General features: G+C 37.1%; 1 protein-coding gene across 3 annotated transcripts in view; it reads right to left on the reverse strand.

Annotated features, from left to right (window-relative positions):
* LCLAT1 (lysocardiolipin acyltransferase 1) overlaps positions 1-17,486 on the reverse strand; it is a 185,045-nt gene that overhangs the window by 106,460 nt on the left and 61,099 nt on the right. For 2 of the 3 annotated variants that reach the window (XM_020890734.2, XM_070480761.1), the window contains one exon: positions 5,316-5,484. The exons of the other annotated variant lie outside the window; for it this stretch is intronic. In XM_020890734.2, the coding sequence (XP_020746393.1) occupies positions 5,316-5,480 (165 nt within the window). In that variant the 5' untranslated portion in view covers positions 5,481-5,484. The remainder of the gene's footprint in view (positions 1-5,315; positions 5,485-17,486) is intronic. 3 annotated transcript variants of the gene reach the window in all.

Consider the following 17,486-nt stretch of genomic DNA (forward strand, 5'->3'; position numbering starts at 1 on the left):
CTAAAGCGTCCATAACCACTCAAATAATTATAACCCCCTCATCCCCCAAAGTTTGGAAAGTTAAATTCCAATGTAGAAGAGACTTCAGGATGGAGAGGATCAGGGAGGAGTCCTCTAGACTTGGACCCACAGCAAGAAATATCCATTTTCCACTTACAGGCGTAAAGGGCTGTCAACTACCAAAATGAAATCACTGAATTATATGTCTTGGCCCAGGTGATGTGTATGAAGTCACCATCCAAGGTTAATTTGGATTGGCTCCCTCCACTCTGCATTCCAAATACGACATATAATTTTCAGAGTATGCAAATAACTAAAATACAGGAACACTTCCTTTAAGAGTCAAAAGAGGAAGCTAAATACTAAATGGAAGGAAAGAGGAAGCTATGATACTAAATGTGTATCATACTATGTGTGTGTGTATGCTCAGTCACTCAGTCATGTCCAACTCTTCGGGACCCCCATGGAGAACCATTGGATTCTCCATTGGATTCTTTACAACTGCGCCACCTGGGACAGCCCATGTTGTACTACAGAAAAGGGTTGAAAATCTTAAGCCTATAAATCAAAATATCAACTCTAGCCTTACATGTAAAATTTCTAATATTTGTTTCCTATGAATCCCAAAACAATCTTTAGCTTTTCATTATAATAAATGTCAAAAGTAAAAAATCCCAGACTGTTTGTTGAGGAGCATATCATAAAGTATTCTCTTTCCTGCCATCCAGCACTCTATCAGAATGTGCTTGAGAGTTATAATATATAACCTTCTGGACAACCTAGAGCTCTAGTTCACATTAATCATTTTTAATACCAGAAAAGACATATCTAGTCAACATTATTTACAGCTCCTGCAAAAGCAGAATAACAAATACACTACACAAAGTTCTAATGCTTATAAAGAATTCCAGAACTCAAATAATACAGATCAAAATCTGTTAAAAGACACTATTCTTATATTTGTTCTCTTTCTAGTATAGAAGATAAGTTTCAGCAGTAAGAATCTAATCTTATAAAATTTTATAATGTTTTATGTCTGAAACTAAGAGTGGTATTAATTCTTAGGACTTTAATTGGTCAAAGATCTCACCTAGAACTAGAAATATATGAGGAATTTCTGAGAATCTTTTACATACCACTGTTGACTACCTCCAAGTGTCCCACTGTGTGTGAAAACAAAGATGAGGGGTTCCCCTCATGGTCACAGAGAATCAGTTTTGCCATGATGCCCCATGCTCCTATCTATCAAGTCCAGTGGATCTTTACTTAGTCTGATGTAAGAAAGACCTGTGACGTTCTTCATCTCCAAGTCTGCCTTGGCTTTGACCCAGGTCCTCAAATCCTTAGGTATTTAAGGATGCGCAATCCCAAGTCACTCAAAGACCGAGACCCTCTTTTTTAAGAGCAGCAGTCTAGACAGAAATTATATTCAGTCATCTATGTTTGCTGAACACCTGTTGTGTTCTAGAATGGGAATGGAATCGGCAAGCTGTGGGAAGAGACATGTGTCCTAGATGGCGAGTTAGAAAATGACCACTAAATTCCTAAGACATGATTTATGGTGAAAGGACAGAACTCCAAGTAGTTCTCATAATCTTGGTAATTAGCTAACAATCAGACAGTTGGAAAGACTCAGAATTTTGAGAAGGAAAAATTGCTCTGGGCACAAACAAAGTTTGACCTGACAGTATTGATTATGTTGAACAGAACCATCCAAAAACGAAAAGAACAAAGACATGTACTTCTCATTATAAAAATATTTTAAAGGAGAATGAATGGTTACTTTGCAGACTTCAAGTACTTTGCAGACTTTGGGAAAGGATTCTTGGACACACAGGTAAGTTAGACTGGGTGACCTCTAAGTCTCATCTAATTCTAAAATTCTAGATGATTTTATTGTGAAACCTCATTTAACAGAAAATGTGCCATTTAAAAAATAGTAAGATAAGAAAAATCTCGCCAATGAAATAATTTTAATGAACAAGCAAAACTTACAAAAGATTATACAGAAGAATAATTTGTGATTATTTCTATGAAACAATAATTAGTCTAGATGCATTTATCCTAATTTATTTTTAGTGAAAAATGATTTTTAACTGAGAGTATTTCAAATAAAGTACACCTATAGGAGAGACAAAACTAAAATTCCTTCTGAATAAAAAAGTGATCTATTGTACTATTTGCTTCAAAGTAGAAATTCCATTAGCACTTTGCGAAAGTATGAAATAAAAAATCATAAAGACACCTTGACAGTTTTCCTTCATTTAACAGAGACATTCACTTTCTCAAAAATCAGAACATGATTTTCTGTAACCTAGCTACAAGGGATTCAACTTCTATAGATTTCTAACTGAAGACTCTACTCGATATGCCATCACCAGCGAGCAAGTCAGTGAGTGAAACAGTTGGGTAACAGAAGTTTTTACAAATATATACCAATTTGACACTACCACTGGGGTTGAATCTTGTCTCTATAAGTTCTCAAGACAGATAATAAGGCAACAGTCAGGAATAGCTGAAATTACCCTTGAAAATCTCAAACAGAAGTACCTACAAGAGACTAGCACACATCAGTAAGTACAGCTTAGCTGGTTCTTCTAAACCCACCATCAGATGAAATTATTGGTTTGCATGCAGTTTTAAACACAAGAATCATATTTAGCACCAGACCACTCAGATTTCAAACATTCATTCTTATCTTTCCCCTCATCCATTCTAGGGCATAGAATTGAAGTTGTAAAAGGTAGATATGACATAATTCTGCTGTAACAATATCGGTTGCTATTGGTTGTAATAGCAGTAGTAGCAGCTATGGCGAAATCTGTCCATTAATTTGTCCAATAAAATCCAGCATTTCTTCCAAAGTAATAGATTTTAATTGTGTACATGGCCATCCAGAAAACAAAAGACTACATTTCTGACACTTCCCAGATTCTGTAAGAGCTTTTAGCTATTCTTAACCTATGTGGTGAGCAGGAGAGATTATATACAACTTGTAATTCACTGGTATAAATGCAAAGCTATTGCTCTGGACTTCCTTCCCTCCTCACTCCCTGCTGAGCAGGGCAAAGAAGGGGGTAGTGAACAGTCTTAACCATACATAAGAGCATGCTATGGCAGGCTGTGTGGAAGGAATCTAAGTCCTTGCATAATATCAGGGAGCAGAGCTAACTTGGCAACCAGGACTTGAAGGTGAAGGTTTGCCTTATTCAAGCTATTCTGAATTCTCTTTGACAATGCAGTTTAGCCTACCCCCTTAAGCTTGTAAAGCAGAAAACATTTACTGCTTACTTTGCAAAGTCTATATTCATTATCTCATCTAGTCATCACAATAACACTCTGTGGCAGGTGGTATTAACTTTTTTCCCCTTAACTGATGAAGGAAGCGAAATTTAGAGATGCCAAGTAGCCAAGTTCAAATTATTAGAAAGTGGGAAGGCCAATAGTGAAACCAAATGTCTGTCTCTAATATCTGAATAAACACTCTGCCTACACCGGCTCTCCAAAGAAATTAGATTGATTAGATACTGGGAAGCATAACAGTTATAGTGAGTTACCGATGTAGTAACTTAAGAATATCTTTGAACTCTTAAGGCTTTGGTAGAGAGATTCATGTGACTTACAATCAAAAGATCATACACTATGAAAATTTATGACATTAAAGAAAATGAAGTATAGTGGCAACATGTGACATTTAAAAAAAATTATTTACCTCTAAATATTTGCTTTAGACTCAATAAGGAATCACAGGCCTTAAATGACACACTAAATGAGATGGACTCAACTGATATTTCTTGAACATTCCATCCAAAAATAGCAGAATATACATTTTTCTTAAGAACACATGGAATATTCTCCAGGACTGATCACATGCTGGGCCACAAAGTTAGCTTCAGTAAATTTAAGAGAACTGAAATCATATTAGGCATCTTTTCCAACCACAATACTATAAGAATAGAAATCAACTACAAGAAAAAAAAACAACTGTAAAAAACACAAACATGGAGAGACCTAACAATACGCTAACTCAACAACAAATGGATTACGGAAGAAATCAAAGAGCAAATAAAAAATACTGACAGACAAATGAAAACAGCATGATGATCTAAAACCTATGAGATGCAGCAAAAGCAGTTTTAAGAGGGAAGTTTACAGCAGTACAATCTCACCCCAGGAAAGAAAAAAATCCAAAACAACCTAATGTTGCACCTAAAGCAGCTAGAGAAAGAAGAACAAAGAAAACCCAAATCAGTAGAAGGAAAGAAATCACAAAGATCAAAGCAAAAATAAATGAAATAGAGATGAAGAAAACAGTATATCAATGAAACTAAAAACTGGTTCTTTGAAAAGGTAAACAAAACTGATAAACCTTTAGCCAGTCTCATGAAGAAGAACGGGGGAGAGGATACAAACTACTAATATCAGAAATTAAAAAGAAGTTACAATGGACACCACAGAAATCAAAGCATCATAAGAGACTGCTATAAGCAATATATGAAAATAAAATGGACAACCTGGAAGAAATGGACAAATTCTTAGAAAGGAACAATCTCCCAAAACTGAAACAGTAAGAAATAGAAAATACGAACTGACCAATCACAAGTAATGAAACAATGCCATCTGCAACAACATAGATGGACCTGGAAATTATCACACTAAGTGAAGTAAGTCAGACAAATATGTATGATATTGCTTATATGCAGAATCTTAAAAAAAAAAAAATATACAAGTGAACTTTTCCAGAAACACACTAACAAACTAGAAAACAAACATCGTTACTAAAGGGGAAAGTTGACGGGAAGGATAAACTGGGAGTTTGGGATTGACAGTTTACACACTACTATATTTAAAACAGATAACCAACAAGGACCCACTGTATAGAACAGGGAACTCTGTTCAATATTCTGTAATAAATGGAAAAAAATCTGAAAAAGGATACATGTATATATAACAAATAAATAAGACAAACAAGAAATAAAAAATAAAATGCAATATAAGACTAACAATGTAAAAATTCTTTAGTCTGCATCTTCAGATTTATGCATTTTACTAAAGCACACCTCACTAAAGGAAAATAAATTCGTGAGGAATATGGAAGAAACTGTTTTAGAATATAGTCCTTAAATAGATATTCTATTTCAAATACATTATTTCATTTCCTAGCATTTAAAGATGAAAAAACAAAAACTAATGTGCCTCTTATGTAATAGGGATATGTTTCTCATAATATTTAACCAAATCTGACTCACAAAATACGTATCAATAGGATAGGCTACTTTGGTACGATCTCTTTCTCTGTTACATGTGTAACTTACCACAGGTAGCGTGAGCCAGGTTGCCACAATCCGGTTGTTGATCCAGCGATACCAAGATGGACTTATAAACATTAAAGGTAAAAAGGGACCCAGCATGAAAATGCTTCCAAAAAAGCTTCCCCAAAACAGAGTGAGTATAAAGTATATCCCTCTCCATGACACCATGATTCTGAAAGACACACAAAAAAAATCAATATAGTTTATTACTACAACTGCCCAAATTCAATTTCAGAATGATACATTTAATGATCTTTAATTATAGGGCAACAAAATAGGCTCTGATAAAGAATATGAGTTTGAATGCCCTCTTACATGTCCTACAGGTATAACAAGTTGTCAGTACATTAGAAATGGATGCTCTCCAGAAAAACAGACCTATGGATCAATGAATAAAGAGCAGAAATAAACCCACACAGCTACAGCCAATTAATCTTCGACAGGAATTCCTAGTGCTCCGGTGGTTAGAAATCTGTACCTCTATTGCAGGGGGCACGGGTTGGATTCCTGGTTGGAGAACTAAGATTCCGCATGCTATGTGGCAAGGCCAAAGGGGGAAACAAAAAAAAAAAGCCTTTGACAAAGGAGGCAAGGATATGTATAATGGAGAAAAGCTAGCCTCTTCACCAAGTGGTATTGTGAAAACTAGACAGCCACATGTTAATTGAAGAATTTAGAACATACCCTCAACACCATACACAAAAATAAACTCAAAATGACTTACATATTAAGACACAACACCATAAAACTCTGAGAAGAGAACACAGGCAATGCATTCTATGACTTAGCAATGTTTTCTTAGGTCAATCAATCTCCCATGGCAAAAGCAAAATTAAATAGGAACCAACCAAATTCACAAGTTTTTGCACCACAAAGGAAAGCATAAACAAAATGAAAAAACCTACAAATGGGAGAAAATATTTGCCAACAATGTGACTGACAAGGCCTTCATTACCAAAGTGTACAAACAGCTCATACAACTCAGTGACAAAAACACAACCCAATTTAAAAAATGGTCTGAAGACTTAAATAAACATTTCTCCAAAGAAGACATACAGATGCTCAAAAGGCACATGAAAAGATGCTCAACACTGCTAATTATTAGAGAAACACAAACCAAAACTACAGTGAGGTACCATCTCACACCAGTCAGAGTGGCCATCATCAAAAAGTAGACAAGTAACAAATGCTGGAGAGGGTATAGAGGAAAGGGAACCTTCCTACAGTGTTGGTGGGAATGTTAACTGGTGCAGGCATTATAGAAAACAATATGAAGCCCCCCTGCACCCTTTTTTGTCAGGTCACACTGCTCAGTATATGGGATCTTAGTGTCCAAGCAAAGATCGAACCTGTGTCCCCTGCGTTGCGAGCACAGAGTCTTAACCACTGGACCACCAAGGAAGTCCCTGGAGGTTCCTTAAAAAACAAAAGCACTACCATATGATCCAGCAATCCCACTCCTGGGCATATATTCATAATCCAAAAGGACACTATTAGTGGCTATTTGCAATAGCCAAGACATGGAAGCAACTTAAATGTCCATTGATAGATAAAAGATGTGGTATATATACACAATGGACTACTACTCGGCTCTAAAAAAATGAAAAGGCCATTTGCAGCAACATGAATGCAATTAGAGATTCTAATACTAAGTAAATCAGAAAGAGAAAGACAGACACTGGTAGGCTATCACTTGTATATGGGATCTAAAACATGACACAAATGAACTTATGAAACAGAAACAGACTTAAGTCATAGGAAACTAACATGGTTACCAATGGGGAAAGGAGGTGAAGGAGGGAAACGGTAGGAGTTTGAGATTAGTAGTACAACAAGATAAACAACATCCAGCGGATCCTTGACCAACTGAGCTATTAGGGAAGACCAACTGTATACAGCACAGGGAATTAAATTCTGTATCCTGTTTATACTCTGCATAAGCCATAATGGAAAGGACTATGGAAAAATGTCTCTGTGTGTATGTACACATGTATGTATATGTATAACTGAATCACTTTGCTGTTTAGCAGAAGCTAACACAACATAGTGTATCAACTATACTTCGATGAAAAAAGGAAACAGATACACTCAAAGAGTAAATGTCTGACCGCTCCTCCCCCAAAAAAGCTGTAAAAGTCTTGGGTGATGAACACAGATGCAAAAATCCTTAACAAAATTCTAGCAAACAGAATCCAACAACATATTAAAAAAATCATACACCATGACCAAGTGGGCTTTATCCCAGGAATGCAAGGATTCTTTAATATCTGCAAATCAATCAATGTAATACACCACATTAACAAATTGAAAGATAAAAACCATATGATTATCTCAATAGATGCAGAAAAAGCCTTTGACAAAATTCAACATCCATTTATGATTAAAACTCTCCAGAAAGCAGGAATAGAAGGAACATACCTCAACATAATAAAAGCTATATATGACAAACCCACAGCAAGCATCACCCTCAATGGTGAAAAATTGAAAGCATTTCCCCTGAAATCAGGAACAAGACAAGGGTGCCCACTCTCACCACTACTATTCAACATAGTTTTGGAAGTGTTGGCCACAGCAATCAGGGCAGAAAAAGAAGTAAAAGGAATCCAGATAGGAAAAGAAGAAGTGAAACTCTCTCTGTTTGCAGATGACATGATCCTCTACATAGAAAACCCTAAAGACTCTACCAGAAAATTACTAGAGCTAATCAACGAATACAGTAAAGGATATAAAATTAACACACAGAAATCTCTTGCATTCCTATACACTAACAATGAGAAAACAGAAAGAGAAATTAAGGAAATAATACCATTCACCATTGCAACAAAAAGAATAAAATACTTAGGAGTATATCTACTTAAAGAAACAAAAGACCTATATATAGAAAACTATAAAACACTGATGAAAGAAATCAAAGAGGACACAAACAGATGGAGAAATATACCATGTTCATGGATTGGAAGAATCAATATTGTCAAAATGGCTATACTACCCAAAGCAATCTATAGATTCAATGCAATCCCTATCAAACTACCAACGGTATTTTTCACAGAACTAGAACAAATAATTTCACAATTTGTATGGAAATACAAAAAACCTCGAATAGCCAAAGTAACCTTGAGAAAGAAGAATGGAACTGGAGGAATCAACCTGCCTGACTTCAGACTCTACTACAAAGCCACAGTCATCAAGACAGTATGGTACTGGCACAAAGACAGAAATATATATCAATGGAATAGAATAGAAAGCCCAGAGATAAATCCACGAACCTATGGTCACCTTATCTTTGACAAAGGAGACAAGGATATACAATGGAAAAAAGACAACCTCTTTAACAAGTGGTGCTGGGAAAACTGGTCAACCACCTGTAAAAGAATGAAACGAGAACACTTTCTAACACCATACACAAAAATAAACTCAAAATGGATTAAAGATCTAAATGTAAGACCAGAAACTATAAAACTCCTAGAGGAGAACATAGGCAAAACACTCTCCGACATAAATCACAGCAGGATCCTCTATGACCCACCTCCCAGAATTTTAGAAACAAAAGCAAAAATAAACAAATGGGACCTAATTAAACTTAAAAGCTTTTGCACAACAAAGGAAACTATAAGCAAGGTGAAAAGACAGCCCTCAGATTGGGAGAAAATAATAGCAAACGAAGCAACAGACAAAGGATTAATCTCAAAAATATACAAGCAACTCCTCCAGCTCAACTCCAGAAAAATAAATGACCCAATCAAAAAATGGGCCAAAGAACTAAACAGATATTTCTCCAAGGAAGACATACAGATGGCAAAAAAACACATGAAAAGATGCTCAACATCACTCATTATCAGAGAAATGCAAATCAAAACCACAATGAGGTACCATTACACGCCAGTCAGGATGGCTGCTATCCAAAAGTCTACAAGCAATAAATGCTGGAGAGGGTGTGGAGAAAAGGGAACCCTCTTACACTGTTGGTGGGAATGCAAATTAGTACAGCCACTATAGAAAACAGTGTGGAGATTTCTTAAAAAGCTGGAAATAGAACTGCCATATGACCCAGCAATCCCACTTCTGGGCATACACACCAAGGAAACCAGATCTGAAAGAGACACATGCACCCCAATGTTTATAAATGCACTGTTTATAATAGCCAGGACATGGAAGCAACCTAGATGCCCATCAGCAGACGAATGGATGAGGAAGCTGTGGTACATAAACACCATGGAATATTACTCAGCCATTAAAAAGAATTCATTTGAATCAGTTCTAATGAGATGGATGAAACTGGAGCCCATTATACAGAGCGAAGTAAGCCAGAAAGATAAAGACCATTACAGTATACTAACACATATATATGGAATTTAGAAAGATGGTAACGATAACCCTATATGCAAAACAGAAAAAGAGACACAGATGTACAGAACAGACTTTTGGACTCTGTGGGAGAAGGCGAGGGTGGGATGTTTCAAGAGAACAGCATCGAAACATGTATATTATCTAGGGTGAAACAGATCACCAGCCCAGGTTGGATGCATGAGACAAGTGCTCAGGCCTGGTGCACTGGGAAGACCCAGAGGGATCGGGTGGAGAGGGAGGTGGGAGGGGGGACCGGGATGGGGAATACATGTAAATCCATGGCTAATTCATTTCAATGTATGACAAAAACCACTGCAATGCTGTAAAGTAATTAGCCTCCAACTAATAAAAATAAATGGGAAAAAAAAAAAGTCTTGGGTGTTTTTTTTTTTTTCCTGGCTATTAGTCTTAAAATAAAACTATCTATTTTCTTTTCCAAGATGTTATCCAACACAAAATCTTAAAATATTCCATAGGTTTTTTTTTTTTTGTTAATCTCTTACTATAAAAAGTAGACTAAATGGAGTAAGAACTGCAGAACAGCTTCCTAAGGGTGACTATGCTTAAAAGTGATGGCAATTTTATAGAGTGCACTAAATTTTTTTTTTAGTCTAGAAATATTAATTCTTTACATTAGAACCTAAAAGTAATATCTTTGGGCAATTGGTCTTTATGAGCTGAAAGGTTAAGCAGAAGTCAGATTCCCCAATCACTTGCCTCAATTATTTGCCAGAGGATTACTTTTTAGGGTCCTCATATCCAGATGAATATAATATTGATGTTTTAAAATGAAGTATTGCAAGCACAGTCTAAAATGAATAATCAAATGTTTGATTTTACAACCTAAACTCTGTTAGAGCAAAAATATGGTTTGCTTCAGGATAATAAAACTGTTGGAGACATTAAAACCATGAAAACAATAATGGCCTTAAAATGTATATATTAAAAAAAGTATTTCAGCAATCAAGACCTTTGAATATCTGAAAAGAACTGCAACAGGAAAAAAAAAAAATTCAAATGTCATGGTGCTTTAAAAAATGGCAGACAAAACAGGTCAAATCCCTTAATGCTGAATCAAGTTTATCTGTTTATTTGGTATATTTTAAAAATCTCTACCAATACCTGACAGTGTTATACACAAAATCCTTCAAAGTACAAACAGAACAAATATCTGCTAAGAACTAGATTTCTGCTCAATTCCAGATCGGAACTTCTAAGAACAACACTGAGGGAATGAGGGCAGAGAAAAAGAAGACTGGGAAAACAGCAGCCAAACATTTGCTCACACAGGGCCCAGGATGCTCTGTAAAGTCCTACAGTACACCCTTGGTTTTGCTTTCACTGAGGCTCAGCTCCTCCTCTTTGCATTAACCAGAGGCAGCTTCTCTCTAGTCTAACTTAAAGCATTTAAAACTAATAATATCAATAAAAATGAGCTTCTAAATTCGATATTTTCAACCCCTACTTCCTTTCATAGCCCCTGTCCCAAATATATCCCTGCAATGTTGCTACTTGATTTGAAAAGCCTCCTGTAACTACTTTTTAATCTGTTTCTGCCATTAGCTAGCTAGCTTCTGTTTAGACACTCACCCCTAAACTCCCTGAAGGGCTATACTTCACATTACATCCACACGTCCATGTCTAAGGATCTGACATGCTTCTTCCTCACTTACTGAATTATTTTTCATTTGATGTCATAAAAAGGAAAAAAAAATCATTAAAAGAGCTTAGATATCATCTAAGAGAATCTTCTCAATTTACAGTGATGAAGCTGAGAACCAGAAGAGTTAAGAGATGCTGTCAATATGAATATTACTCAGACCAAGTCTAACCTAAATTTACTTTTCCATTCTAGTCCTAACCTCTACTTCTTCCCTAACCTCTCAAGCATTTGTTCAGTGATTTGATAAACATGCAAAGAGATTCCCACAGTGTGTCGGGCACTGTGCCAGTCATTTGGGGATACAACAGTGAACACCACAGATAAACCAAGCTCTCACAAATCGAACGGTCTTCCCAACTCCTCCTTATGATACCTGCATTTAATCAAGCCCTATTTTATCTCTTCTCCCAAGTCTCAAGGCTTTGCTAGAAAATTTGGTTAAGAATTATGCTAGCTACACGTCTATTTAAAGCAACTAAAAAAAAATTTTTTTTAAGTGGCAAAACCAAGTGCTGGTAAGGATGCACAGCAATCAGAACTCACATTGCAGGTGGGAATGCAAAATGGCATGGCCACTCTGGAAAATAGCTTCTCAGTTTCTTAAAATATTTACATTTACATTTTCTTCTGCTGGAAGAAAATCTGGTTTTTAACTGATAAATGAATCACCTAATCTTTTAAAATCCTTCAAAATAAAGCCCACATCACTGAAAAGCCACCACAAACACCACAATTTACTATTTTCTGTGCATTCTTTGTATAATACTGATAGCATTCTCAAAAAATAAAAGGCATTTGGAAAAGAAATAGCCATAGTTTTAAAATGGCATATCCATTTTATTGCCGAATACAGATATACAGAACTAAACTGAAGATCTTCTAGAAAACTTATGCCCACGTCAGTGTAATCCAGAAGCATTTCCCCTTAAGACGACTGTCCTTTCAATGAGTTAATAAGATCTCTTACCCCACTAACTTCCTAGCTCATAAACTAATTCTAATCCTTGTCCTTGTCTAACCATTTGTGGTTCCAATGACTGCAATGCCAAGCAAAGGCAGGAACCAAAACATAGACCACCTGGACTTCTTATTTGGTCGCATATATTATTCCCGGAGTATGACGATGTGGGAGGACACTTCCTGACAAGGATTAGTGGGCTCTATTAGGGACACTTATACTTCCTTACTCAGGAAAGAAAGATGCTTTACTTCAAGAAATTTGTTTAGTTTTTAAATTCCCATTAACAATTCAAGTATTAACAAGCACTGCTTTCACAGTCTAGGAGGGAAGCTATGTGTGTTAAGAAATGATTATAATTTGGTGTGAGATATGCAATGGGTGTTAAGGCTAGATCAAAATAAGGCAAGATGAACTCTGCTAAAAGGGGTTAAAGAAGGCATCAGATTCTGAGAGGATGAGAGACTGGGGGAGGGGAGAGATTATTTCACACAGTAAAACAGAACATGTAGAGTCACAGAAATTTGAAATAGCATGCCTTAAATAAGGAACTGTAACTCATAGATATCAATGAGGTATAGCGTACACATTGGAGAGTTGCAAAAAATCAAGAAAACATAGTTCTAAGAGACAAAGGGCACACAACCAGGCCTGGATGGCCAAGAATACCACCCTGAGTCACTGTAGGTGGGGAAAAAACTTAAGGTGTGTTTTAGGATAAATATTAAAAGTGACATGGAGCAGGTAAGCCTGGACTCAAAAAACAAAATCAATTTGCATTCTGATTAAAAGTCATTAAGAGCAAAGAGCTTCTCTGCTCTCTAAAACAGTGCATGGGACTGACAGCAAAAATGCAGCACTGATAGATGGTGGTAACAGAGACGTATGTGAGCCAGGAGCACCTGATCCAGTTCCACCTCTCAACAGCCTGATAATCATGACCACCTACTTAACCAGGAAGGATTGGAAAAGGTCAGGTTTCATCCCAACCCCAAAGAAAGGCAATGCCAAAGAATACTCAAACTACTGCACAACTGCACTCATCTCACATGCTAGTAAAGTAATGCTCAAAATTCTTCAAGCCAGGCTTTAACAATTCGTGAACCATGAACTTCCAGATGTTCAAGCTGGATTTAGAAAAGGCAGAGGAGCCAGAGATCAAATTGCCAACATTTGTTGGATCATCAAAAAAGTAAGAGAGTTCCAGAAAAATATCTACTTCTGCTTTATTGGCTATGCCAAAGCCTTTGACTGTGTGGACCACAACAAACTCTGGAAAATTCTTAAAGAGATGGGAATACCAGACCACCTGACCTGCCTCTTGAGAAATCTGTATGCAGGTCAGGAAGCAACAGTCACAACTGGACATGGAACAACGGACTGGTTGCAAAGAGGGAAAGGAGTACGTCAAGGCTGTATATTGTCATCCTGCTTATTTAACTTATATGCGGAGTACATCACGTGAAATGCCAGGCTGGATGAAGCACAAGCTGGAATCAAGACTGCAGGGAAAAATATCAATAACCTCAGATATGCAGATAACACCACCCTTATGGCAGAAGCGAAGAAGAACAAAAGAGCCTCTTGATGAAAGTGAAAGAGGAGAGTGAAAAGTTGGCTTATAGCTCAACATTCAGAAAACTAAGATCATGGCATCTGGTCCCATCACTTCATGGCAAATAGATGGGGAAACAGTGGAAACAGTGACAGACTTTATTTTCTTGGACTCCAAAATCACCGCAGATAGTGACTGCAGCCATGAAATTAAAAGACGCTTGCTCCCTGGAAGAAAAGTTGACCAACCTAGACAGCATATTAAAAAGCAGAGATACTACTTGCCAACAAAGGTCCATCTAGCCAAAGCTATGGTTTTTTCCAGTAGTTATGTATGGACGTGAGAGTTGGACTATAAAGAAAGCTGAGTGCTGAAGAATTGGTGCTTTTGAACTGTGGTGTTGGAGAAGACTCTTGAGAGTCCCTTGGATGGTAAGGAGATCCAACCAGTCCATCCTGAAAGAAATCAGTCCTGAACATTCATTGGAAGGACAGATGCTGAAGCTGAAACTCCAATACTCTGGCCACCTGATGCCAGAACTGACTCATTGGAAAAGATCCTGATGCTGGGAAAGATTGAAGGTGGGAGGAGAAGGGGACGACAAAGGATGAGATGGTTGGATGGCATCACCAACTCAATGGACATGAGTTTGAGTAACAACTCCGGGAGTTGGCGATGGACAGGGAGGCCTGGGCGTGCTGCAGTCCATGGGGTCGCAAAGAGTCTGACACAACCAAGCGACTTTCACTTACAAAGACTTTGCTATAAAACTTGATAATGCCAATGTGTCCTGAAATAGGCAATTTACAAAACAGTCTCATCCAATTCAAATACTTCAAAACAAGATATTAATTATATCAGTGGTTATTTACAGGTGAGGAAATATAGGACTTTGTTCTCTTAATGAGAAGTCCCTAACACTGTTTATACTGAGAGGGGATCTATTACCAGGGGCATGCCTGCAAAATGTAGTGAAGAATTCAGAACAGGGACCAGTAGGATTGAAAGGCCAAAAAGTAAGCATTGAGTATTTAAAGTAAAATGAAGAGTTACAAATATTGTTTAAGCCTTTGTCTCCTCTGGAGAAGATAAAACAAGAGTTTCTGGGCTGGGGGATACACAGCTGAGGGCAGTCACTGCTCTAAGAACAGTGGGATTAGGTAACCATATACCTACTGAATTGTGAATATTGAGACCCCACAGAGTCTTCCCTCACTGAGTTCTCAGATGACTGCAACAAGACTTTAGTTCTAGTCCAGTGCACGCCAATAAAACTTTCTGCAGTGATGGTAATGTTCAGCAGCTGTGCTGTCCAACATGGCAGCCATTAGCTAAATGTGGCTACTGAGCACTTGAAATGTGGTTAGCTCAATAGGGAAACTGAATTATTAATTCAATGGTATTTAAATTTAAACAGGCACATGTGGCTACTGTACAGCTCTATGCAGACTTACAGGAACTAACTTCTGGTAAGATGAAGACCATGAGGCAAGATGAAACTATAGAAACACCCCCCCCTCAATAAAAAGTCGACCTATTAACTACTGTGAAGCCCCAAGTTCATATAACCCACACCAATGTGCAAGCTTCTAGTTGGCTTTGTAAGTCCCTTGGTTTTTATTCTGAGTAGATTATGAGACATCCGGGGAAAGACTTTAACATGACATTACATACAAAAACAAGAAGAAAGTATACTTGAAAGAAACAAACTATTTAGGAAGGCAAAAAAACGATCTTTAACATTTTCAAAAAGACAAGAAATACTGTCTCTGGTAGACAACAATATGTTCTTGTGGGGGAAAATATTTAAGTAAAATGAAAAACAGAAACATTCAGAAAATAAGAGAGCAGTTGGAAGTTTAAAACATGGCAAATGTTTAGTAAAAACATCAGCAAAAATGAAAACTCAACAGAAGAGTTAGAAAATAAACCTGAAGAAATCCTCCCAAAAGTCAAGCAGAAAGAACATTAGAGGACCAAGACAAGGGCCATAGGCAAATTATATAAACTCCAAAAAGAAAGCAGTGAGAAATTGGAGGAAATCAGCAACACAATAACAAAAACCTCCCCAGAACAGGAGAACATGACATTCCACATTAACAGAGCCTACTGAAAGCTAGGATTATGGAAAAGAGCAAACACTCGCTTCGGCACATGGCTGTAACTTTCAGATTAGAGGAGACAACAGACATTCTACAAAACCTCTGGAGGGGATGAAAATGGGTCAAAAAGGATCAAAAATTAGATTGGCTTTGGACTCAGCAGCAATACCAAAAGCAAGATGAAAACAGAACCCCTACAAAAGTCTCAAGAAAATGATTCCATTCAAGTCACTCTATCAATCAAATATAAGGACAGTAAAAACAAGGTCTCAAAGTTACCGCCCATAAAATCTCTTTTTCTCTTAAGAAGCTATTGGAAAAATGGACTCTGCTAAAACAAAAGAGTAAACAAGACTGAGAGAGACTTGAAACGCAGGAAACGAGATCCAACTTATGTGAAAACCTCTAAGGTAATCATGAAGGGAGATCCCATGGTAACAGTCATGCATAAGACAGAGAAGATATCCAATCTAAACAAACCAGGGGTGGTGGGGGTGACTCAAGAAAAAGACGCCATATCACCCAAATCCTTGCTGCTAAACAGAAGAGAATGCCCAGGTAAACCCAGCACAGGTTCTAATCTGTACTTGGCTTCTTGAACAGGTGCTGGTAAAATTCCTGTTCTCTCTTCCACACCCAGCTGCCAGATCAGCTGATGATACTCACTTTATCTATCGTAAGTACTCTGACCTCCTCCTGAGAGATGGAGGGAGGGCATGGTGAATTTAGAAGCACAAAATGTATTCCTGCTGGACAGTTAACACTTGCAGAGTCCTGACTGTGGTGAGCCCTCCCACTGTAGTTTTCCAGGACTTACTTATGCAGGAACTTGCCTACTCTCTTCCCCTTAAAAAGGATCGATCTGGTGAGCCTTCTGGGAAGCTGAGGTCTGACTATCACCCGGTGACTCTGTACCTCTAGGAGCCTTCATCTAACTGTGCCAGTGTTTGATGGCAGTGTTTAACAGATTGTGTTGACCTCTCAAGTTCTCAAAAAAAAAAAAAAAAAAAATATATATATATATACTAGTCCAGGGATACATACATAGGTAAACTTTTAAAGTAAAAGAACAACTAACAGAAAAGGATAATAGCTTTCTTAAGTATGGTGGCTATTTATATGTTCACCAGCAATGACCTTTAGAATATACTATCAAGGGCAATTTTTGCCAGTCTGCACACTCCATATACCATACACTATTCTAATTATATAGTACATTAGCAAGAGTAACAAAACCTTTTAGTGACTACCATCTTTGGTGAAAACAGGGAAAGAACACAGCTTTCACTTGTTTATTCATGTATTTCTATATTACTCTAATTTTATAAAGAATAAACATATTAATTTACAGTTAAAGACATTTTAATTATAAAACTGTTTAAGAACACATTATTTCAAGTTAGAATGATGTTGTAATCCCTAATCAAATACTCTGCCAGAAACAGCAATCCTTGGGAATCAGTTGAAACAAATATATGGGACAAGTTTATAATTTTTCTAAGACTACTCCAAAATAAATAAGCAACATGCTGATCCTGATTCACATGAC

The sequence above is a fragment of the Odocoileus virginianus genome, chromosome 2 (genome assembly GCF_023699985.2).
Source record: "Odocoileus virginianus isolate 20LAN1187 ecotype Illinois chromosome 2, Ovbor_1.2, whole genome shotgun sequence".
NCBI classification, from domain to species: Eukaryota; Metazoa; Chordata; class Mammalia; order Artiodactyla; family Cervidae; genus Odocoileus; species Odocoileus virginianus.